This window comes from Equus caballus, chromosome 4 (genome assembly GCF_041296265.1).
Source record: "Equus caballus isolate H_3958 breed thoroughbred chromosome 4, TB-T2T, whole genome shotgun sequence".
In the NCBI taxonomy this organism is placed as follows: domain Eukaryota; kingdom Metazoa; phylum Chordata; class Mammalia; order Perissodactyla; family Equidae; genus Equus; species Equus caballus.
In genome coordinates, this window is record NC_091687.1 from 8,038,366 (window position 1) to 8,062,936 (window position 24,571).

Sequence of the window (24,571 nt, forward strand, 5' to 3'; positions counted from 1 at the left end):
CTCTTTGCCTTTTCCTCTACCTGTCTTTGCTTGATTCACTCTTTCCTACCTATATTTACTTCTTGCTCTTTTTTGGGCTCACCAAGAACTCTCCTGCCTCAGTCTCTATACAAGTACTTCTCTGCTCTGCCCACGTACCACCAAATATTTTTATCTCTTGCTCCTTCTTTCAGGTCTCTGTTTAAATGCCATCACCTCAGAGAGACTTTCCTTGACTCCTATCTAAAATACCACCACCTCCCCACCCTTACGGCTTCTGCCATGCTCTATCCGTACCCTGCTTTATACATAACATTTTCTAAGCCCTTATCATGACTTGAGACTGTATTATATAGTTTTTGGATTATTGTCTGTCTCCATCATTAGACTTTAAGCTCAGTGAGGATGAGAACTTTATTTTGTTCATTACTGTATTCTCCTTACCTAGAATAGTGTCTGGCATATGGTAGATACTCAATAAAATTTGTTGAACGAATGCATGATGATTTTAATGATTGTTTCAGCTAGAGTTTGTCAAAGTAAACCAGCTTTTCAAGAGATCCATGTAATCTTTTTAGAATCACTGGCCACCGTCAGCCTTATACTTCAAGAAAACAAAATGCCCTTTGGGAAGTAAGGAACAATGGAAGCTAGATCAATTCTGCATATGGGGAGGTTTGCCCCAGATGTGTGCAATTTTAAAATTAGCAGCAGAAGCCCTATTATTCTACCAAAAGATGTCAAAACTTCCAAGTATTTCCAGTAATACTGTGCAAATTATTGGGGAAAATATTTAATTTCAGGGCTTGTGGACTATTTTTTCTGTAAACATTTTAGAAGCAAAGTCTTTGACAGAACTGGCTACAGAGGATGCTTAATGGTGGCAACTAGATGTAGGAGTCCCAGCCTGGGTAACACTATGGGTCAATGTTGACTTGAAGCTTCTGAAGACAATGTTTTACTTGGTAGCAATTTCTTAGATAATGAATGGGAAAAAATCATCCTCCACAATGCATGGATGTTTGTGGGGACTAGTACTTGTAGCCCCACCTGTAATACTTTGTCAGCCTGAACATACTTTGAGCTTTTTTTCCAGCTCTCAGATCTTTAAGATTTCTGTGATTCTCTAGACAAAAAAAATCCTCTGAAGTTTGAGTTACTTCTATTTTTATTGGTGTGACTTTTCTAATTTCTAATTATTGTCAGAGTATGTTGCCTCCTGAAAACAGTAAGCAAACGCCAGTGGCTGAAGAACAAGATGGGTGATGCTCGTGTTGGAAAGTTTCTAATATTAGAATTGAGAACCGCTTCTTTGTCTGGAGGACCTGGACTTAGGAAAGTCACTTGAAGGACCATCCATCCCACTTGACCTAGAGTTGAGCAAAAACTCTTATGGTGCCCTTACCTTGCACATGCAGAGAATTTGCCTTCTTACACAAGCACTTCCCAAACTTAGAATACAGCCAAGCACTCAGGTATTGTCTCCACTTATTTATAATCATCCTCGTTTTATTCTATTTTAGAAACCAATTAGAATACAAAGCATTTCCCAGAGACCCCCGGGAGTTGCCTTAAATGAACAATACATGGAAAAACCTGGGCCACTAACATTAGGCTTATGTCCAACTTCCTTCCTGCACATCCTCTCATTTGAGGGGTTGACGTGATGGCTTCAGGCTTTTCAGCAGGTATGATACTCAGATGACCTTGGATGCTTGTTCTGCTCCCAGAGCACAGGGAAGAAAAAAACTGCAAAGCAACTGGTCCTTTTATAAAACTGGTCTTTAAGGAAAAGAAGGCACAAAAATATGTTCACATTGGGATTTCATGGGGTTTAGACAAGACAATTTCCACGTGGCATTGTGAGGCTGGCATGCAATCAATTCATAGATCTCCAGCCCCTCTGTCTCTATGTAAGGCAGGACAACGAGAACTCATGTTCGCACAATTGCCTTGAGGCTCCGGGGATCTTCGATCTTCACTGAACCAGTCAATTAAGTTCATTCTGTGAGCATCACCATGGCCGCCGAGTAGAACAGTGCATTTTATAGTAATTCTCTTCAAAGACTGAACCCAAAAGGCTTTCCGTCTAATTCTAAGGTACCAGGAAATAGACGAAGCAGATCGTTCCTATTTTCTGATCAGCCGAGGTTTCCTGGACTTTGAATTGTATCACTTGTGTCTCTGATGTTCTGGGAGGAGTGTTGTCTCCTCCTTTAGAGTTGTCTGGATGGCCCCAGAGGTACTTGGAAAAATCTACATCACTGATTGAATAATGTCCCAACAAGTAAACAAAGAACCAACCCACCTCGAGGTAGCTGAGGATGCAATATTTCTGGGCTCCATCCAGCCCACAGGTAGAAGAAGCCGTGAGCTGTGCACCGCGGCCCACTAAGAGATTGCCGGTGGTGGGATGACAGGCACCCCTATGGCATTCATCTTGAGCCTTCGCGTAACTGAGCAACCCTGGAACACAACAGAAACAGCTACATAGAAGGCAGTCGAAGAGTAGCAGAAGGCTTAAAGAAGCAACTGGTTAAACTGGAAGGCTAACAGCCTGTTTATTTTTAATACCAGTTCTATTGATCATTAAGACCCTGGCCATGGATGCTGTTGGCAGCCTCAAGCTGATGGAAATCTCTGAGCTTGGGGGGTTACACCGTCTTTGTTCATGTCCTTACCTGGGCCAGTCTGGAGCCAATGAGTGATGGATACATGGTTCAAAAGGCTGGCACCATTGGCTCAGGCTGGGATCAACTCTGCAGTGCAAGAACCTCTCACTTCTTGTGCTCAGAACCTCTCCACAGAAGGAGGCTGAAGCCTGACTCCAGCTGGGACCACATCCTGGTTCCTCTTCCCTCACTCTCTACCCCTCAGAGCACTCCCTCAATAAATCACTTGCACACGAACTCCTGTCTCAGGCTCTGCTTCTAGGAAACCTGATCTGAGATAGCCTCTATTTACTGGGAATTCCCTGTGTGGCACTGTAGGGCAAATAAGGAAGACGAATGCACAGACACGAGGAAGGAGAATCCGAATCCTGCCTCTTATACCTGTAGTTCCAACTTGTACAAAATCAATTGGAGAATCTAAGAAATCTTTGGGAAATAACTTTCTCCCAAAATAAGCAAATTCCATGGACCTCCTTTATAAACTGGATTGTTGAGTTCAGATATGCCATGGAACAAGTCATGCCCCTTCGGGATAAAGGGAGAGATCGAGTTCCAGTCTATACAGCACACTTAGCCCTTGAGACCTGCCATCCAACAGATCTGTCATGAAGGGATCCAGTCACAAGTGAGACCATTGCAAAGGCAACTCTATCTCAATTGTCACCCTCAATTCTCCATTTTACTTTTCCAAGATAGTGTCCTTAACTCTCAGTTTAAAAACTATTTTTAAAATTCTATTTGTTTTAAAATGTTAAATTCTGAGTTAAGATAACTGTTCAATCTCAATATGGGAATGTGGGTGAGTAGGGTAATCTGAACTATTTCGTGTCTGCAGGATTTGCTCCATTATATTAAAGTTATGCTTTTGTAACCCCTAACATATTAATGGATTGTTTATCATTGGGAAGATTGAATAAAACAAAGTAGAATCTTACTGAGTCTTAATCTAAAGTTAACACACATATAAAGTTAAAGGCACATATAATGTGTGTCCACTGTAATATTTTATTGATAGCTATTTACAGAAATCGTTATATTTCTTCTTTTAAAAAGTATATTTGAGGGCCAGCCCTGGTGGCCTAATGGTTAAGTTTGGCAGGCTATACTTTGGTGGTCCGGATTGGTTTCCCAGGCGCAGACCTACACCACTCATCTGTCAATGATCATGCTGCGGTGGTGGCTCACATACAAAAAGAGGAAGATTGGCAACAGACGTTAGCTCAAGGTGAATCTTCCTCAGCAAAAAAAAAAAAAAAAAAAAAAGTATATTTGAACAGCACATTACAGTATCTTTTAAAATTCAATTAAAGGGTTAGAATTCTGTTTGATTCTCAAGGCCAAAATCTAGGCGCTAGTTTTCTTTAGATCACAATTCAAATTACAGACATGACAGTTTTGCAGAAATAAAATAGCCTCTGGATGGAAAGGCACAGGACCTAGGATAGCTAAAATAATTTTGAAAATCACTCTACTTGATATTAAGGCTTACTATATAGTTATAGTAAACAAGAGAGTGTAACATTGGCAGAAGGTTAGACCCATAGATCAAAGGAACAGAATAGAGAATCCACAAATAGACCCACACAGATATGCCCAACTGATCTTTGAGCTGCAAAGGCAATCCAGTGGGAGAGGGATGCCTTTTCAACAAATGGTGCTGGAGCCATTGGACATCCATAGGCAAAAAAAACCAAACTAACCAAAACCTCACATCTTGCACAAATATTAACACAAAATGGATCATGGACTTACATGTAAAATATAAAACTAGAAAGCTATAAAACTCCTATAACACATAGGAGAAAATCTTTGGGACTTGGGCTAGCTGAGGAATTTTTAGAATTGGTGACAAGAGCATGATCCATAAAAAAAAATTGGTAAATTGGTAAATTGGACCTCATCAAAATTAAAAACTTGTTCCGAGGAAACCTTGTAAAGAGGTGAAAAGGCAAGCTACAGACTGGGGAAATATAATTCAAATCTCATATCTGATGAAACTATTGATCTACAATATATAAAGAGCTCTCAAAAGTCAACATTAAAAAACCAATCCAATTAGAAAATGGCAAGCAGCACGAAAGACATTTCATTGAAGAAGAAGATATACAGATGTCAAATAAGCACCTGAGAAGATGTCCAACAACATTAGCCCTTAGGGAAATGCAAATCAAAACCACAATGAGATATCACTACATACCTATCAGAATGGCTAACATGAAAAATAGTGATAACGCAAGATGCTGGAGGGGATGTGGAGAAACTGGATCACTCATACTCTGCTTGTGGGAACATAAAATGGTACAGCCATTCTTGGGAAAAGTATGGTGGTTTCTTATAAAACTAAGCATGTGCTTATCATTCAATCCAGCAATTGCTCTCTTAGGTATTTATCCCAGAGAAATTACATTTTATGTTCACACAAAAACCTGTGTACAAATGTCCATAGCATCTTTATCTATAATAGCCAAAAACTAGAAACAACTCAGATGTCCTACAATGGGTGAATGATAGTTAAGCAAAGTGTGATACTCCATACCATGGAATAGTACTTAGTAAAAAAAGAAAGGAATTATTGATACACACGACAACCTGGATGAATCTGAAAGGAATTACACTGAGTGAAAAAAGCCGGTCTCAAAAGGTTATATACTGCATAATTCCATTTCCTGAATGACAAAATCATAGAGATGGACAACAGATTTGTGGTTGTCAGGGGTTAGGGAGGTAGGGAGGGTTGGGGGTGGGTGTGGATATGAAAGGGTAGCAATAGGAATCTTTGAGGGGATGGAACTGTTATGTCTCTTGGCCGTGGTGATGGCCATGCAAATCTGTACATGTGATAAAAGTGCACAGAATTAACTACATACACACACAAATGAGTTCATGAAAACTGGTGAAATTGGAACAAGGTCAGCGGACTATTTCAACGACAATTTCCTGATTGTAATTGGGTGAAAAGCATATGGAATTCTCTCTGTATTATTTCTTACGACTGCATGAGAAGCTGCAATTACCACAAAATAAAAAATGAAAAAAACCCAAACAATCCTCTCTTCTCTCAAAATCACCCCATCAACCTCTCAATGGTGAATCAAGAAAATCTCACGCTCTAAAACAATGCGCACAGGCCCTCTTCCAGCTGCTCTTAAATACTTTTCCCTTGAGACATGAAAATTTATGCCAAGCCCTGATTTCAGCAGACAGGAGTGTGAGGGACGAGCCTAAAATGAAAAATAATTACCATACTGTGGAATAAGCTTGGTTTCTCCTCAATTTTCTCCATTGTAAAAACATAAAGAAATAATTTTTTTATGGACTTGTTTTGCATTTAATGGATTTCTTTCCTTCAGCTCGCCCTCTAAAAATAAATGCTATTGAAAAATAATGTTCTTTCCCTTATGTACACATTCCCCACATAAACTAGTCTATGAATGTGGTCATTCTGTGATTACTGTCAGGCATTAAACACACATAGATCTTAGTCCTACAGCCAGGAATGTATTCATAATGTCTCCTCCCCACAGGTTTCCAAGGGGCGGTTTGAACAGAGAATTTTCTATCCTCAATCTGGTGGCAAAGATTATTCTTCTAAAGCAAAGCCACAGCATTTCTTTCAGGTAGATACGTGAAGAAAGTTAGCTCCATTATCCCCTTTTTATTTCATTGTATAATAAGTGATCCTAGATTAGTTAACATGGATTTTTCCTTTTATTTACCCAACAAACCCAGATTTCCTTTCATTTCCTGGAATTGGCATCTAGGATAAATAACCAATCAGAAGTTTAGACATCAATAGACAGAGGCTTTTTAAAACAAGGTCAGGTATAAAATCTCTGTCAATGCTACGTGTCGGGTAACTAAGTCTTCCCTTCCATGGATTTATTCCTTTAGACAAGTTCCATCCTGAATTCTTTTATTGGAATTGTTGCCTAGAGATTAAACATGTTTTTATAACCTGACTTGGCCAAACTTGTTTTGATCAGATTGTACTTTTCAGAAATAAAATTATTCCAGGACTTAGGGAAATCGAACCATTATTTGTGTAATATTATAATTGTAAATAGGAGCTTCTGATGGAAAATATTTGGCAAAAAGTGGCTAGAAACATAAGTAGTTAAAGCTTCATGCTCGAACATAGACTCAGCAACATCTTTCCTGGGTTGAAGCCTTCAACTGCCAGATTATCACATTAGCAAGAATTTGGAATTGATTCAGAAAATAAAGATGTTTACGTCTTTAGAAAATCAGTGTATTCCTCAGAAATGACATACAGCTTTAAGTAGAATCTTATTAAAATGAATTTAGGAGATATCATCATTTAAGGAAAATGCACAGCAAATTTTCTATAAACTGAAGGATCATTTTGTAGAAATAACTATTATGTAATCGCTCTACCTAGTAATTTTGTATGTTGTTATAATTTTCTTAAACAAGTGAGATATTTTCATACCCTTTAGAATTCACTTCAGAGTTTTAGAGGCTGTAAACACACACACACGTTTATGTACTCACACACATTATTATTACGGGTAAGAAAATGTACAAATAATGCACGATAGATAAGTTTGCATTTTGCATCCAGTACCCAAAACCTGGGACCAATGTATGCTTTATGATTTTTTTCTCCTTATCTTCCTTAGTCAGAATGCAAGGCAAAATGTTTGAATGGCTCCAGGGTTTATAGAAATGCCTATGGTCAAACTACAAGTCAGGAAATGCCCAAGCTGATGACATGGGATTAACTGGTTGGTAGCCAACCACAAGCAACCCTAGCGATTTGGGTTAGATCAGGCTTTAGAAATCCCGGATCTATTGCAGTGAGGTCTTTTCTGCCCAAGCTGATTTAGTTTTGAAGATCTTCCGTGCTGAGAGAGAGGTCTCCTGATTGAGAAGGACTCTCTGCCAACTGTGGAGTGGGTTAGAACGTTGGCAAGGTGTGAGGAAGATATCTCGTACAGAGGCTGGGAGAGAGCTCAGTGATTCTCGGTGGTTGCTTCTGATTCTGAATACTGGTTTAGTCCCAAAGAGAACATCCAAGACAGACGTAGATTAAAAGAACCCTTCTCTGCCTATCTGAGGCCAGATCTAAGTTTCGTAGTCCTGGGGGCAGCATAACGAGTCTCCGAGCCCACTGGCTTGTGGCTCACCTCTCTGAGGCAGAGAATTTTCAACAGACAGCAAATGAGCATTTACATCTAGAGCTGTTCCTTCCTCCATTACCAGCAAGTTTAACTGGGAAACTGCCTCGGGGTTTGGGAATGGCAGAATTACAAGATGAGATTCTTAAAGTTTGCTGCCTTGAAGAAATTGAGCATGAATCTTGGAAGAGAAAATTCGAAGCAATTTCGTTAGTACTCAGCAACTGAAAGCAGGGCTGTTATAGATATAGCAAAGTCAGGATCAAAGAGAATAATTGTTGGAAACATCGTCTCTATGACTAATTCAAATTATTCTCAGCTTATTGAAGACAGCAGAGGCATGGAGAACTCAGTCTTTTAGCTCAGAGCTGCTGCTCACTATGAAGAGGGAATTTGGCCTATAATGCTACACGAGCCCTCATCACCTGGACGAGTGTTACATCCAAAGCAGAACTCTTTTTAAAAGTTAAAATAGGAGCTGGCCCTGTGGCCAAGTGGTTAAGTTTACACACTCCGCTTTGGCGGCCCAGGTTCCACCGGTTCGGATCCTGGGTGTGGACCTACACACCGCTCATCAAGCCATGCTGTGGCGGCATCCCACACAGAAGAACTAGAATGACTTACAACTAGGATATACAACTATGTACTGGGGCTTTGGGGAGAAAAAAAAAAAAAAGAGGAAGATTGGCAACAGATGCTAGCTCCCGGCCAATCTTCAAAAATAAATAAAATATATTATAGTTGTAAACTAAGAATCTGAAAGTATTTTACTTTCTTCAGCATATTTCTTTACTGGCTTATCTGCTGGTGCTAATATTCCTTTAAAGAGTGATAGAAATAGCTATATGTGGATATTATACATGTTTGAGTGGAATTTTTGAGTTGCTTGACACAATTTTAAAACAGATGAGTCTTACAAGTATGTAATAGCATAGAAAAAAAGGAGTGGCTATATTTAAAAGCTATTTCTACTAAATACTTTAGAACAATTCATTTTAAGCAGAAAATGGATTTTGATGACAAATACTCACCAAGGTGCAGAAAAAAGGTCAGTTGAAATTGCATTCTTTTGTCTGCTAGGTTAAAAAAAAAAAGGAGATTAAAATCAGTCACTGATGGAATCAATAATTGCCATCAATTTTCAATGATTTGAAAATTTGTCAAATGGCTCTTCCCTTTAGGGACACAAAATACCTACAGTGCCCAATTGCTTAAAAAATAAGTGCATTCAATTTTTACAAATATTTGTTTTCTATTTTTTGAAATCACAGAATGCATTTGTGGTGAATAATATGAAACAAGTATAATTTCCTTTCCATATTTTTATTTTAACCTATTTTTGCCCATTCTCATTTAGAAAAATTTTTAAATTATATAATTATTTATGTACTCATTATTGAAAAAATAGAAAAATCAGACAGGCAAAATGAAAGAATTATTATCCATAGTGCCACCATCCAGAGAAAAGTGGTTAATATTTTACTATATGTTCTTTCATACTTTTTTCCTTGCATATAAATATTCTCCAAAAATGATATCGTACTGTATGCTTGTTCAATCAATAGATCCCGAACATCTTTCTGTACGAGCAAATACAGTGATTTTCAACCTAGCGAGGGACACCTGGATCACCTGGGGCTTCCACAAAGCACGCCTGTGTTCCCCTGTGTAGATTCCACAGTGCGTCTCTAGATAGGGGGCCCCCAAGCCATGCTGTGGGGAAGCCGGATAGAGATGGGATTGGCACACACCTCAGTGGGCTGGGAGAAGAGGAGGAGAATGTTCTCCGGCAGCAGTACTTTAAATTACTGGAAAGTATTCCTCTGACTGCAGGAACCAGAACCTGTTTAATGAATCCCCCATCAGTTAATGTGCACTTTGTTTCAAATATTTTCCTGTTATAAATATTTTTGTTAAACCTTTGTTCATATCCTTAACTATTCCCCAGGATATATTAAATGGAGCAAAAATAATGGATCAAAGAGCATATGTATGTGTGTGTGTGTATACAGACATATATATGTGTATGTAAAGAGTACACATACATGCACATACATGCACACACACTACATGTGTGTATGTGTATACACAGACATATAAGCATATAAAGAGTACACATATGCACAGATATTCATACACATTACACACATGCATGTGTGTAAGACATATACAAAGAGCACACACATGCACATACATGCACAGTACATGTATGTACGTGTGCAGACATAGATGTGTATAAATAGTGCGTGCATGTATATATACTACATGTATGTGTGTATACAGACACACATGTATATAAGGAGCACATATACGTATATACAGGTATACAGATATATACATGTACATAAAGAGCACATGTATGCATGTATAATACTACATGTGTATGCAAAGAGCACACATATTTATACATACCATAAGCATGCATGTGTATACAGACATATGTATATAAGGAGCACATATATGTATACATGCTACATGTGTGTGCGTGTGTGTACAAAGTTTTTGATGTTACTGTCAAACTACCATGAGGGAAGTTTGTCCCAATTTACACTCTCACCAACAGCCTGTGGGAACAACCATTGACCTGAGCCCTTGCCAACAGTGAATATTATGAATTTTTAAAGTTTCATCAATTGAAAAACAAAAACTTTACCTCATCATCATTCTTTCAATATTTTTATTTGAACAGCAGTGATATAAAAATTTGCTCATGTATTCACAGGTGAGAATTATTTCTGACATTCTATCCTTCAAGGCTTTTCCTAGAGAATTCTTTATGGATTCGACTGAGCCCACCTTCTTAATCCCTCTACTCTTGCATGCCTGTACTCCAGCCTTAGTCCGCCACATCCAGCTTCCGAAGCCTCTGCTCACGCTGTTTGCTTTGCCTTGAATGCCACCCTCCTAAACTCAAATTCCAGCCTCCTTTTGAAGTCTTTTTAGAGTGTTTTGAAATGCCTGGTTTTAGGCAAATTTCCCATTCTGTGATTCAAGCTCTTTACACAGGCTGGGGTTCATTTCGGACATCCACTGTCAAAAGAAAATGACTCCCTGAGAAGCAGTCCCCTCGTAGTATCTCCATCTGAAAATGAGCTCTCTCTGTATTAAAGTCTGCAATTTTGGACTAATGACCTTATACAAAACCTTGTGAAGACCTATAGAAGAATCCAGAATGGAACCTTAGGAAGGTCCATTCTGTCTGGGCACCTGAACCTGAGCACTTTTTCTCAATGGGGTTCTTGTTGCCTTTTCCTCAGTCAGGCATGAAGTTTTGGTCCATGACCCAGCTATACTTTTGAGAACATGAAATCCCCAGTCCTGATGCTGTCCTGGACTCAGAACTCTTGCCTGCATGCTTCATTCTGTCCACAAATGTAGAAAGATTAACAACGTGGTTATCCTTCTAACAAGGCTGGGCAATATAAGCAAAGTTTGAAAATATTATTCTTTATAATTAAAGAAACTGACTTCAGTGAGATTATGATCTGTGTGAATAGCCTATAATCTGTGTGAATTCGGGGCTTAAATGCTCTAAGCTCTGGGTTGCTGAAAGTAATCAAAAAGCTATATAGGAAATATCTGTTTCTCCCAAAGGGGAATTCATTCACAGGGCAGATTCCAAACTGAAAGACTGCAGCTACAGCTACGGGCTAAAATCTCCTTCCTTCGGAAAAGTGGGACGGACGCAGAGCGCAGGCGGCAGAATTCTAAGGACTCAGATTTACAGAGAAAGGAGGCAGAACAGCAACGCTGATTGGGGAGTAAGAGATCACGTGGAACGCCTTTTCAGAGCATTTTGGGGGAACAAAGAGCCCTTAGTGTCACAGTTCATCACGTTTATGAGGGGAAAATGAACTTCTGGGAATTTTCTCAGTCCATCTCAGCATTATCTTCAAGCAATAATAAAGGTCATGATACAGAGAAGTGAACTTTCCAGCATCAATCAACCAACCGGGGTCAAGAACGACCTGCCCCAAAGGAGAGGAGGAGAAGATCCCAAACCGGACTAGAATAGAGCCACTCTCTTACTAATAATTGCTAAAGGACTAGCACCAGTTTCTCAGTGAGGAAGTGAATGACAGAATCACGTGGCTTCTCGAGAATTCCACTGCCTACGGAGCGCCTCCACCTAGCCCTGGCTGCACCTTAGAAACACCTGGGAAGATGTTTTTCTTATGACTTCTCTTAAAAGTATTTATTTTATGATAAAATACATGTAACAAAATTGACGACCTTAACCATTTTTAAGTGTATGGTTCAGTGGTGTGAAGTACATTCAGATTGCTGTGTAACCAATCTCCAGAACTCTTTTCATCTTCTAAAACTGAAACCCTGTACCCATTAAACACTAACTCTCCATTCCCCGTCCCCCAGCCCCTGGCAACCCCCATTCTACTTTCTGTCTCTATGAACCAGGCGCCTGTAGGTAATTCACATAAGTAGAATCATGTGCTATTTGTCCTTTGGTGACTGGCTTATTTCGCTTAGCGTGCTGTCTAGGTTCATCCATGTTGCAGCATGTCAGAATTTCCTTCATTTTTAAGGCTGAATACTATTTTACTGTATGTACCTGGGGAGATTTTTTTAAACTACCCAGGCTCAGACCCAACCCAGACCAATTCAATCAGAGTCACCGCAGGTGGGACCCAGGCGTCGAGGTGTTTATGATGCTGCCCAGAGGATTCTAATTTGTAGCCGGGACTGAGAACCACAGATGGCTCATGAACACCTAAAACTCATTAATTTGCCCTGTATACCTGTTTTCCTCCTGGATTCCATTCTAAGAGAAAGGCATTACACAATGGTTTGCTGCACATTAGGATCACCTGGGGAGCTCTGATAACCCTGCTGCCCAGGTAACATTCCACACCAATTAAATCAGAATATCTAGGGTGGGGTTTCAGCATCAGTATTTTTTTTTAAATATTCCAGTTTGGGATCCACTGATCTTACTGTGGACCAAGCTGCTTAGGCCAGAAACTGGAAGGTCATCCTTGATCCCTCCTTCTCTCACCCTTCAGATCTAAATTTGATCCTATCTCCTTAAATAGTGGCGCTGAGTGCGGTCCATGAGCTTAATAAGGTGACCAGTTCATCCTGGTTTGCCTGGGAATTTTCTGGTATTAGCACTGAAAGTCCCTAGGTCCTGGGAATGCCCCTGAGTCCTGTGCAAACCCAGATGTCGGTCACCCTCCTGGATCAGCTGCATCAGTGTCGCCTGGGAACTTGTTAGAAATGCAAATTATCAGGCCCCTGCCCAGGGCCTACCGATTCAGAACCTCTAGGGACGGGGCCCAGCACTCCGTGTTCTTCAAGCCCTCCAGGTGAGTCTGGTGTACGCTCAAGTTGGAGGACCACTGTCCTCAGTGACTCCCAAGTCCACCCTGTGAAGATCAGAGCTGCTGCTGCTCCCAGTGATGGCAGCTAGCGCTATGACAGCCTGCTCTGTGGCAGGACATTCTGAGCTGTCTGCATGGTTCCACAGTGGGACGCTGCAGGGCCAGGCTGTGGTGTAGGGCTGAGCAGGGCGGGTGGGTGGGGGTGCCTGTACTAAGCTTTGTCTTAACTAGATCCACTCCTGTCTGAATCTGCACACTCTTCTTAGAGATTGCTCAGTGAAGGGCATCATTTTCTAGCCCCTTAATATCCAAAAGTGATTTTCTCATTATAATAAAGGCTTTTTATATTGTCAATAAGCTTCTAGGGAAAAAACAGAAAAAAGAGTTTTCTTTCATCTCTGAGGTCTCTCCTGTGAAACTTCTCATCTCTCTGCATGGGGGTGTTCAACATCTCATTACCCCCATAAGAAATCCCATCCGCTTTAATGGACATCCCTTATCTGCCTCTTCCTGAAACTCCAGGGAACTACAATCTAGTTCCTCTCTCTGTGGCTTGCCTATTCTGGATACTTCATATAAATAAAATCACACAATATGTGGTCTTTGTGGCTGGCTTCATTCAATTAGCATCATATTTTCAAGGTTCATCCATGTTATAGCAGGTGTGGGTACTGCATTCCTTTGTACTGCTAAATAATATTCCATTATATGGATACACCACACTCTGTTTATCCATTCACCAGTTCATGGGACTTTGGATTTTTTCCTACTTTTTGGCTATTATGAATAATGCTGCTCTGAACATTTATTTTCAAATTTTTGTACGCATGTATATGCTCATTTCTCTTGGGTAGGAAACCTTCCACTTTTTAAAAAAAAATTATGACATCTAAACCTTCCTAATAGAGTGTAAGCATTTGAAAGCAAACATTCATCTTTTTGTCCCTGAAAATGCTTAGAAAAATATTGAAAACATTTGTTGACTTGAATGCATTCTAGTTTGCGTTTCTTGTGTTAAAATACGACTGTCTAAGATTGGCACCAAGCCAGAGCACAGCCTTCTAGATGTTTACTCACCGGTGGTTCCACTAACCTCGTCTCATCTGCCCTCACCCGAAGGCCTCGGCTGGGCTCTGGAGGTGCCCGAGGCTGCCTTGGCCTCGGTTTTATGATCCCCATATCAACTGCCTATTAGTTGCTGACCTTTTTCCTGCCTCTTCCCCACAGCCTTATTCTGTGGCTTCTAGTCCCTGACTTTCTCCCTATTTCCATATTCTTTTGCTTTCCAGAGCCCCAGTGTGAAATGAGTTGCCTTTAAATCCGAAGATTTAAACATAATATGAAGCACGTAGGGAGGTAGAGAGGGATGTGAATGTAATCACTCATCAATAGTCCTAAGCTCTTTTATACCGTAGCTGGAAGAAACTCTAAAGGAGGTCGTTAATTGGAAGAGGTCAGTATACAGCAGGTCAGTCTTGTCTGCATTTAGAACTGATCCTAGAGCTATGCTTTGTGAAACAATCCCGAACCCCATCCTGTGAGGGATTTCCAGCTTTCGTCAGAAGAACTGGCCTGTGGTTGGAAGCATTCACACTGTGGGCTTCTGCAGGACCCAGTGGAATGACGGGTGGAAAACGGACTGGCGACCCTGGCTTCCTTTCTGCCACCCAAGTAATGGGAGTGGTCCCATAGGAATGCCAACACTGAGGTTTCAAATCCTTTAACCCAGCTATCTGGGCAATCCCTGAGGCACAGGGAACAAAGAGGTGAGTCAATCCTGGTTAGTTTGGGGTACTAAAAATATTCTCCCTGAAATGATCCTGTAAAATGTGGAAAAGGGACTCAAATCATCCCTGATTTTCTTATTTCTCTATGTCATCTTGCAGGTGGACTCGACTTCCTGTTACCAATTAATTCCTTATATCTGCCCTGACACAATTCTGCCTCCTGGAATATAATCTCCTTCCTTCTCGGTGAAGATGGATTATGGCTGATCCTTGTAACTATGGTGGAAAGGCTCAGGCCGGGTCAGCTTTCCTGCTTCCCACTCGTGTGGTGGTTCTCAGTGGGATGGGTTTGCTCCACAACATGTGGCAATGTCTGCAGACGTTTCCAGCTGTCACCATAGCGGAGGGGGATGCCACTGACGTCTAGAGGCCAGGGATGCTGCTAAATGAATATCTTTCAATTCAAGGGACAACCCCCATCCCTATAACAAAGAATTACCTGGCCCCAAATATCAATAGTGCTGAGCTTGCGAAACCCTGCAGGGGGCTTCAGTGCCCAGAGGTAGGGCCTGGTCACCCACCCTTCGTTTCCGTAAGTTGCTCTGCTCTAGTCTTACTCCCAGTTTTCTGTTTCCCATTTCAGGTCACCTAAGCCCCACACTAGATGAGTGTTATAGTAAGTCTGGCAACTTGGAGCAGCTCTGTTATCTGAAATCGCCTGCCCAGGCTGTCAGCGCCACAGCTGCACGTACGGCACAATCTCAGGCCTTGTGGGCATCTCCTCCACACCTTCCTTCATCAAGCTACACAGGTAATTGGTGCCGATTTTCTGGTTGGTTTAGCAGAGCTGACATGTGGGAAGCTTCATAGGGGCTGCGTGAAATGTTTGTCTCATGGAATTCATTGGCCAGTTGAAGTGATATACGTAAATCTAATTGGAATGAATAAACATACTATCACCCCTTTGGATGAAAAGCCTGTAAACGTATTAACAAGGGAACTGGATGCATTTTGGCAATTGTTTGATGTATGCTGCTAGATGACACTGGTCTTAAATATATGAAGTGTTGCCCTAAACAGTAAAATACGTGAAACTGACAGCAACTCACGTCCTGGTGTTGCTGGTTGATTTTAACTTACTGACCGTTCACGGACATTGCCTGGTCTGCCCTCACTTGAAGACTGTGCTCAGGGGCCCACTTGTCAAAGAATTTCCTCTTTTTGTTAAAATTATTTGGATGAAACAGATGAAGACATGGGGGGCATGTAATGTCAACTGCCCAGCAACTAGCCCCACAGGAGCAAATAGCGTTTGCTAGACAGCCCCTCCCCAGGACAGCCGTGCCTTCCGCTCCCGCTTCCACTACTGTTCCTGTCTTCAAATTGAACAGTTATACCTAACACAGGAGATAATTATAGTAAGTCCATATCAGTCCTCAAGTCCTTTCCTGGCACACTTCAAATAGGTTACCTCATACGTCTAGGAACGACAGTTCTCAGGGAAATCTGATGTTTAACTTTGCCTTATTTATGTAACAGTTTTTTTCATGTTCCATCAGGAATCATTAGATAGTTCAGTTGTTGCCTAAATCGCACCACAGTGAGGAATGCAGAAGGCAAAGCTATAAAGTTAACTTTTCTCTCAATTACAGCAGCCACCATGCTTTCCTGAACACAATATTTACACATACTTAGATGTTAACAAAACTATTGTGAAGATATGGACAGTTCTATAGAATTCGAACTTTTTGTAAATTGTCACAAGTTATATCACAATGATAAAATAAATATTCACCTAACACACAATTTAAAATGGGCGATTCAACACTGCATCATCTGAAGCTTCCTCCAAGGAACAGAAAAGCTCAAGTCGTTGGCTGCAGCCCACTCTGCTCTAAGCATCCATTTTTCCCATCGGATACTGTATTATCTCTACATCTCTTGTGTACAAGTGTTATCTGATGATTTATCATCCTGTAAAAGTAATGCTTATACTCCATGCTCTAATATTTTACACTCTACGTTGGTTCCCCATGTAACCCCCAAATTCTGAACTTGCTGATACTTTCACTTAATCCAAAAAATGCGAGCGAGACAGAAGGTGAGACTTACCAGGATTCGAGAGTCTGTGTTGAGAGGCGCAGACAGCGAATAAGGCGTGTAAAGACACACCTGAGAGTGAGTGTCAAGTTAAGTAGAAAACATTTTCCCCGAGGCTCCTGAGGGCAGGAAAAAAACATGAGAGGTGTTCCAAAACCCACCAAAAAAGGTGACTTGTGAAGTTACTTGCCTTAGGTTTTGACTCACACACACACACACACACACACACACACACACACACACACACCCTTTTCCAGAGGCAAAGAGAGCTCCAGCTTACAGCAAATGTTCTTGATTTATGTGCCAAACTTCTGAAAGCAGTGACGGCGAGGAGCTGAGATCAGGGCTACTGCAGCAAACTGCAACATTCTCGGCAAATTTGTAACTAGTGTCTAGGTTACTTGTAGCTGCTCCAATGGTGTGAAGCGAAGGAGGAAGAGCCACAAAGCTTCACAGGCTTGCGTTGTGCTCACAAAAGCAATTTAGGCACACCACCCTCTCAAGGAACGAATTGTTTGGGGAGATGCTCTAAGTTCACGTGGATGAAAGGAATGCGCAGGTTCAAATACATTTTACTTGCAATAATCGTTACAAAGTACACTCTCAACCTGGAAAAGAGTGGTTAATAAACCCAGACGTTTTCATTATTTACTAACTTGCATAATTTTTGCTTGACTATCCAACTTTGCCTTCGCAAACCAAGATTCTGGTGGTACGGAGAAAAGAATCTGTGTCTGGTGAAAGTCACAGAGAAAGAGCGAGACAGTCCATGGCATATTTCGGCTCCTAGAATTTGAGTAGTAAACTTATCCTCTACAAACACAACCTTGACAACATTAACTCACCCATTTCACTGATTCACACTGGCATCTGTCAAAGAGAAGACATGGTTCGTTCTGAACAAGAAAAATAAAGAAATTAAAAATTCAGGAGGCTAGATCATAGTTGGGTCATGGGCTCTGCAGTCCTTGCTTATAACGGCTGCCAACAACACCACGTGTGTTCATCCTCATGGTGGAAAGGTTTCGCTCACTCTTGAAAAACTTCTCTCCATTTTTACTCTTATCCAGAAACTTCGGTAGTGCACGCTCTAATACAGCAACTGGAGATGACACTAAGTACTTTCTAGATTGGGGTGATAGGCTTATCGCTCCATTATTTAACTGGATTTGAATAAGTCACCAAGCAGTGTTGTTTACATTTTCATATACCAAAGAGGTGAAACAGAAAATAGCCTCTTCTTCTCCTTTCCCTTAAATGGTGTTGTTTCCTTGGCTCTGTCAACTGAGCAACTCCTTTTTCTTCCCATGTGTATTCCTCAGGCAAACACCTTAGGATGGTTTAATGGCTTAAACCACTTCCTTCTCTATCTCTAACCCATCTACTTCGGCGCTGTTTCCAATGGCCTATCTCTATCTGGATGACTCACCAGCACCTCCAACATCGGGCGTTCACCGCTGACCTCTTATTTTGTTGGAATCTGTCCAGCTTCCACATTTCCATGCCATCTCAGTTAACCGCATCTTTATCCGCTCATTTGTTCAAGCCAGGAGCTCAGTGATGCTTAATTTCTTCCTCTCCCTTCCATTCCCTTGAAACGCACAATCAAAATCTCTGAGGCAGGCCTCCCTAAACGATTGACGGGGTCCAGTGACCAAGCAGGAAGTGGTCTCAGCTATGCCTTCTGCTGCGTCCCCCAAGGTTCCTGTGTTTTTTCCCTCCACACAGACATGGCTAGTGATCATGCAGTTTTAGGGACTTCCCTTGGGCCTGGGCTTGCTGGCACTGGGACGCTGCTCATGTCCTTTCAGAGGGAAGTTGCAGGGCTCAGACTGGGTCTCAGAATGTCGCCCAAAGGGGCTTAAAGGCTCAGGCTCAGAGTGTTGCCTTCTTTATCCCTATCCATTTGAAAAAGCACCTGCTTCTCACTATTTCTGCTCCCCCAAGATTGTTAGTCAGAAGGTCTTACCTTGCCCTGCCTCATTTACTCCTGAGATCCTTTCAAGAACAGTAGGGGGAGGGGTGGTTTGGGAGAAGAAGGCTAAATATTATTCATCGAACTGTTTTATTTTGCCTAGGAAGACTAAATTTAGTATTTTGTGTCCAGGTCTTGATGACCAAAACAAAGTTATATCTACCTCAATTACTCAAAGTAGAACATTGTGAAACATTACATTTTCAGTATGACTCTCTTTAGCTTTCCCCAAGATGAGATCATCAAATAACTGAAGGAAACCCCCCAGTTCCCAAATGCTAAGTCAGCTTTTTTATTCTATTTACTCTTTCTTCCAGAGCCTTACAATATATAAGTTGGGGCTGTCATCATTTTTAACATAGCCTCTAGTTACCTCCTTAGTCTTCTCCTTGCTTCTTCTGAGCTGTTGTCCTCACTGTCACCAGAGAACTCAGGTTCACACAGGTCACTTCTTTTCTTATGAACCTTCAGTGGCTCCCTTTCACTTACAGGATTTCTCAGTGTGGCATAACAAAACATGTTCATGGTCTGGCCCCAATATCTCTCCCCACACTCCCTGCGTGAAAGCTATGCTCATTCTGTCCCGGGATACGTTGTGCACTTTTTATGACTTTGGCCCTTACACAGGCCACTCCCTCTTGTGGGACACCATTCTCCAGTCTCCATTTGTCCTTTAGCTTTCACCTTTTGTAAAGGTTTTCCTGTCTCCTCCAGCAGAGTCGGCTATTCCTTCTTCTTTAGAAGCACTGTGATAGAGTGACAGGCTTTCTGCTGCAGTGAAGTCTTGGTGTCAGCCTCCCCCTAATTACTCTGAGCAACATGATGACAAGGACCAGAGAGAAGACCCATCCTTATTGTTCGTCCTCTGACTCCAGTAACTGGGCCGCTCATGTTTCCTGTGCCCAGAAGCCAACAGCCTAGCTTCGGCAGGTAAACTCCTAGGTACCCTCTGATCTTCGTTATCACCAGACTGAGGGGCCAAGGCTCAAGGGCCTAGCTCTGGGCATCCTAGTGCCCACCAGGGGGCAGCACTTCTCACCCACCATGCAGACTTTCTTACCTGTGTTGGTCCATCCTTCAGGACTGGGTTTCTGTCTGGCGTTCCTTTCTTTCTAGGAGGAAGCCTGGCCCGGTATCAGGAGGCCGCCTCTACTGTATCCACCTTGTGTCCTCTCCTTTCCCTGGGAACCTGGCACTTCATATTCTCCTTTAGGGTAGGTCCCCCTTTATGTCAGCCTCTTCCCATGGCTCTGCCACAGTGCCAGATCCTCCATAGTGGACATCTCATGGATTCTCCACTGCTGGGTCTTGCCTAAACTCCACAGAGCTGACCATTACCAGAATCTACATGAATCTGGCCTATTCCTCTGCCCCCTACTCTAGTCTTGGAATATGGACAGATCTTCTTAAGAAGCTGCTCCCTTGGCCAGGTTTGTAGCTAAGACAGCTTGTCATCTGCCCTCCTCTGATGAATTCACTGGGCATGGTCTTCTACCCTGCCAGGTTTCTGGCCAAGGATTTAACATATATCACACTGTATTCCAAAATACCGAGCTTAGGGCAGTGCACACAGTAGGCACTTTCTTTTTGAGTGAACTGACATTAAATTGCAGAAACTGTAATAAAATTATATGGAGAAATCTTTCTATCAGACAAATCTAAATCCCTGAATGGAGATTTAGAATTTATATTCTAAAATTTGGGGCATGTGACATAGGTTGGCTGTCATCAGTCATGATAAGTTACTAAACAGAGTGGATGGCACAGGAAAGTAATCCAAGGGAATTCCCAGGGAGAAAAATGTTCAAGACAAGAGAGTGACAATTTTCTTTAGTGTCTAATAACTTAGAACAGCTAGAAATTTCTCCTTCATGCCCTAATAAGGCCCTATGGTAATTTAAGTCAACTGTTACTCCTGTTATCAACCGCCGTCTGCCATTCTTCACAAAATGTAATTTTCCTTTGTTTCATTTTGTTCCCCCGTCTCTTAGACCTTCTCATTTTCTCCTCTCATTTTCTCTAAAGCCCATTTTAATTGCCAGGAATAAGGCAGGGATATTTCGTCCCCGATTTATTTATTCATTTTCTCTGGTTCATGCTTCAGTAGTCATTTTCAGGCAGTTTGATACTTACCAGCTATAAAATGTGCTGAACTAGAGGGACTTGTTTCTTAGAAATACGAGACAGCAATTCCATGCCAATCCACCTGGAGGGGATCAGGTGGCATGCTTTCTTTTTGGTTCTCGATTCTCTGTCAAGTCCCAGGTGACTTGGGATCACCTGAAAAGTCTCACACATCTTCTGTTGGCCCTGCGATTCGGCAGGTATAACCACTGCAGGAATTGCAGATTTATGTGGGCCAGGAATCCGTATGGTTTAGAATTCCATTCTCCTACAAACGCTGATAGGATAGGAATAGGAACCAAGGCAGAGTCTTAAATTTCAGTCACCTGTGAGCATATTAACGCATCCATTTCAAATCTCCTATGCAGTTTCAGTGGGTAAGTTGGTTTGTTGCTTGAAAAGACTTATTTGGGATTCCTACAAGCTCTAGGGGAATACGCTCGTGGAAGAATAATGGTTGTGAACTGAGCCAACATGAGGTCCTCATTTTCACACAACATGGACAAACTAGGGAACAGATTCAACAAACATCCCCCCAATACTAATTTTATAGACCTTTAAGCTCTTTCAGAAAAGTCTTTTTCAAAGGTTCTTACTTGTTATTTAATGGCATGTTTTTATTTATTGCTATATTTTAAATTGATACCACTGTGGTTTTTAATTTTGTTTCCTACAGGTCAGATTACTCTTTTCACGTCTGATGTCCTGGAATTCAAACTCCCAGAAGACTGGGATCACATCTCTTCCCTTTCAGGACTAAGCACATGGAACTTTGCTTAGTCTCGGAACTAAGTTGTTTCATTTCTTCCTTTAAACCAACAGCTCCCACAAAGCACCAGGTGGCAGGAGAGCAAAGAGTAGCATTAGGTTTTTAGGTTGAAACTTCAGCCAGCGGTTTCAGGGAAATGGAGGGACGTCTCATTTTGTTCATTTGATTGGTTTGTGATCTGTTTTTATCTAGTATTTAATCTAATACTATTTTTCCCTGTCGTCTTTCAAATTAATGTGCAAAACTCAAAACCCTAGACACTGAAAACTCGTGTATATTTTAAACTTACTTCAAACATTGGAATTCCATCAAAGTGATTTTTTCTTTCCCTTCGAAATATGTCAATTTAAAAGGCTTGCTGCGTTCCTGGGTGATTTTATTATATCTTGAGGGGTTTTCCCCTTGTGTATCTCCAGTTTTATAATGAAGTGACAACGTGGTTCAAATTTCAGAAATTTGCCTTCAAATAACCATGTGTAGGTGAGTGTGGGCTATTTTCTTGTAAATAGATGCCGTGTTCTTAAGACATCTGCCTTCATCTTGGAATGGCTTAACTTTTTTTTTTTTTAAGATTTTATTTTTTCCTTTTTCTCCCCAAAGACCCCCGGTACATAGTTGTATATTCTTAGTTGTGGGTCCTTCTAGTTGTGGCATGTGGGATGCTGCCTCAGCGTGGTTCGATGAGCAGTGCCACGTCCGCGCCCAGGATTCGAACCAACGAAACACTGGGCCACCTGCAGCGGAGCGTGCGAACTTAACCACTCGGCCACAAGGCCAGCCCCCCCCCTTTTTTTTTTTTTAAAGATTTTATTTTTTGGAATGGCTTAACTATTTACCTCTTACTGTTAAGGTTAGGGTTAGAGTGTTGTCAGACAGGAGGTATTTTTAAGAAGAATGATTTGCTCATCAAACAAAAAGTTCAGTCTGTTGGTTCATCAGAAGAAGTCTCTCGATATACCTCTCCTTAAACAAAGGTCTTGGCTTCTCTTGTTTTCCTTTCCAAAAAGAAAATAGCTTTATTGCTTTTCCTAAAAAATAGTATATGCTCATTTACCCAAAATCTGACATTATAAAGAAGTATGAAGAAGAAAATACAAATCACCTGGACACCGACAGCCTTTCAGTGAACATCCTTCCGGACTGCTCCTCTTTCCCACTGTCTCATTCTTGCTTGCTCCTTCATCTCTCAGAAATAGAGGTAGTGCTGGCTGAAGAGCAGAAGCAAGTACCCAAACTCAACGGGGTGGAATCCAAGCTCTGTTTCTTTAGTTGCAAAACCTTCAAAGCTGGGAAATTCCATTAGGTATAATTTACATACCATAAAATCCACTCGATTTAAGCATACAATTCAATGCATTCAGCTGAACTCAAGTTAAATGTGGGAGAAGTGGACATCTCATACCCCTAGGACAGGGTGTTTCCTTGGAAGGCAGCCTGGGAAGAAATCCCTTGGTGCAGGCTCATCTCAACCAGAATTGCATGATGAGCCTTGTCCTGCTGTGGCCCCACCTGACGGCAGGGCTCAGGAGGCAGCCCCCACCGAGACTTGCCCCAAGTCAAGGAGATTTCATGAGGGCTAAGGAGTCTTCACTGGGCACAAGGAGGCTTGCAAGTCCTGACAGGATATAGGGAGGGTTACTAAGTCTCAGGAGACACTGAGACAGCTAATCAGCCTTTAATAGATTTGGTGAACCTGAATGAAGCTAAGGTCACAATGCGTAATGGAGCTGACACATGCTGATGGGTGTGGGCCTGCCTACCAAGTCCTCAGGCAGTGAGGAAGCCCCAGAACCCTCCTTGACAGGACTGATGTCGACTGCCCTGTGTTACCTTAGAGTGACCCCAGGCAGAGAGCCCATTGGCACCTGGAGAGAACCCCAGTAGATTTACCCTCTGGTTTCTTTTATAACCAACTTTCCTAGTTCCCCTCCTTACGGAGGAAGATGGGAAGATCACACAGCTTACAGTGACCTGGGCCTGAGGTAATCCTGGCATCTCCCATCTCAGCATCTGCCTCAGAGTGCCCTAGTTACCAGACTGAGGTCGATGGAGCTCACAGGGCATTTACGAAAGAGCCAGGGGACTCAAGTTCATCGATGAGTTTTTACAATTCCCATCAAAATTTGTAAATGCATTGGAAAACTTCCAGGAAAGTGTTAAAAAGCACCAAATTTTAAGCTGTTGACAAATGTGTAAAAGCTGTGGCATTTCTGTCTAAAAACTGTTAACACGGAGTCATGGATAATCATAGTTCTAAGTCTGCCCTGAAGATGAGGAAACTAAAGTCTAGAGCGTTAAACAGCTCAGCTAAAGCCACACACTGGTCCACGGCCATCCTCCATCTTTCCCACTCTAACAGACCCTGTGGATGGCCATGTTTCTTTTGTTGCATTGTTTGGTGTGGTGGCTTTGTGGCACAGGGTCACCCTGGCACACCGTAAGTTCAGTGAGAACAGAAAAATGGGAGTGTTTTGTAGGAGAATGAGGCATACTGTATCACTTAATTCCCTCATCAAGTCTGGGAGGTAGGTACTAAATTATTCTCATTTTGCAGATGAGGAAACTGAGGCACAGAGAAGGTAAGTAAGTCGCCCTTGGTTACACAGATATCCACATTTCCTTTAATTCCCCTAAAATAAACTGCTGTAACAAGGAAGCAGAAGTAATAAACACCAGGTGGTTGGGGGGCGGGGCTGTCTTGGGTAATGAGTGACAGAACCAATCTTCCCAGAGCCTCTCCCTCCGATC

The 24,571-nt window shown here is 41.8% G+C and overlaps 1 protein-coding gene across 11 annotated transcripts in view; it reads right to left on the reverse strand.

The window, feature by feature from the left end:
• Positions 1–23,307, reverse strand: part of LAMB4 (laminin subunit beta 4) — a 111,749-nt gene extending 88,442 nt beyond the window's left edge. For 2 of the 11 annotated variants that reach the window (XM_070264325.1, XM_070264322.1), the window contains exons 1-5: positions 17,236–17,377; positions 16,968–17,074; positions 9,541–9,632; positions 8,821–8,865; positions 2,288–2,445 (exon numbers count right to left, since the gene is read on the reverse strand). In XM_070264325.1, coding sequence (XP_070120426.1) covers positions 2,288–2,445; positions 8,821–8,854 — 192 coding nt within the window. In that variant the 5' untranslated portion in view covers positions 8,855–8,865; positions 9,541–9,632; positions 16,968–17,074; positions 17,236–17,377. Of the gene's footprint in view, positions 1–2,287; positions 2,446–8,820; positions 8,866–9,540; positions 9,633–16,967; positions 17,075–17,235; positions 17,472–17,800; positions 17,852–22,925 lie in introns of those variants that run through there. The other 9 variants (XM_023638907.2, XM_023638903.2, XM_070264326.1 and 6 more) reach the window with 7 other exon arrangements.
• Positions 23,308–24,571: the final 1,264 nt, after the last annotated feature.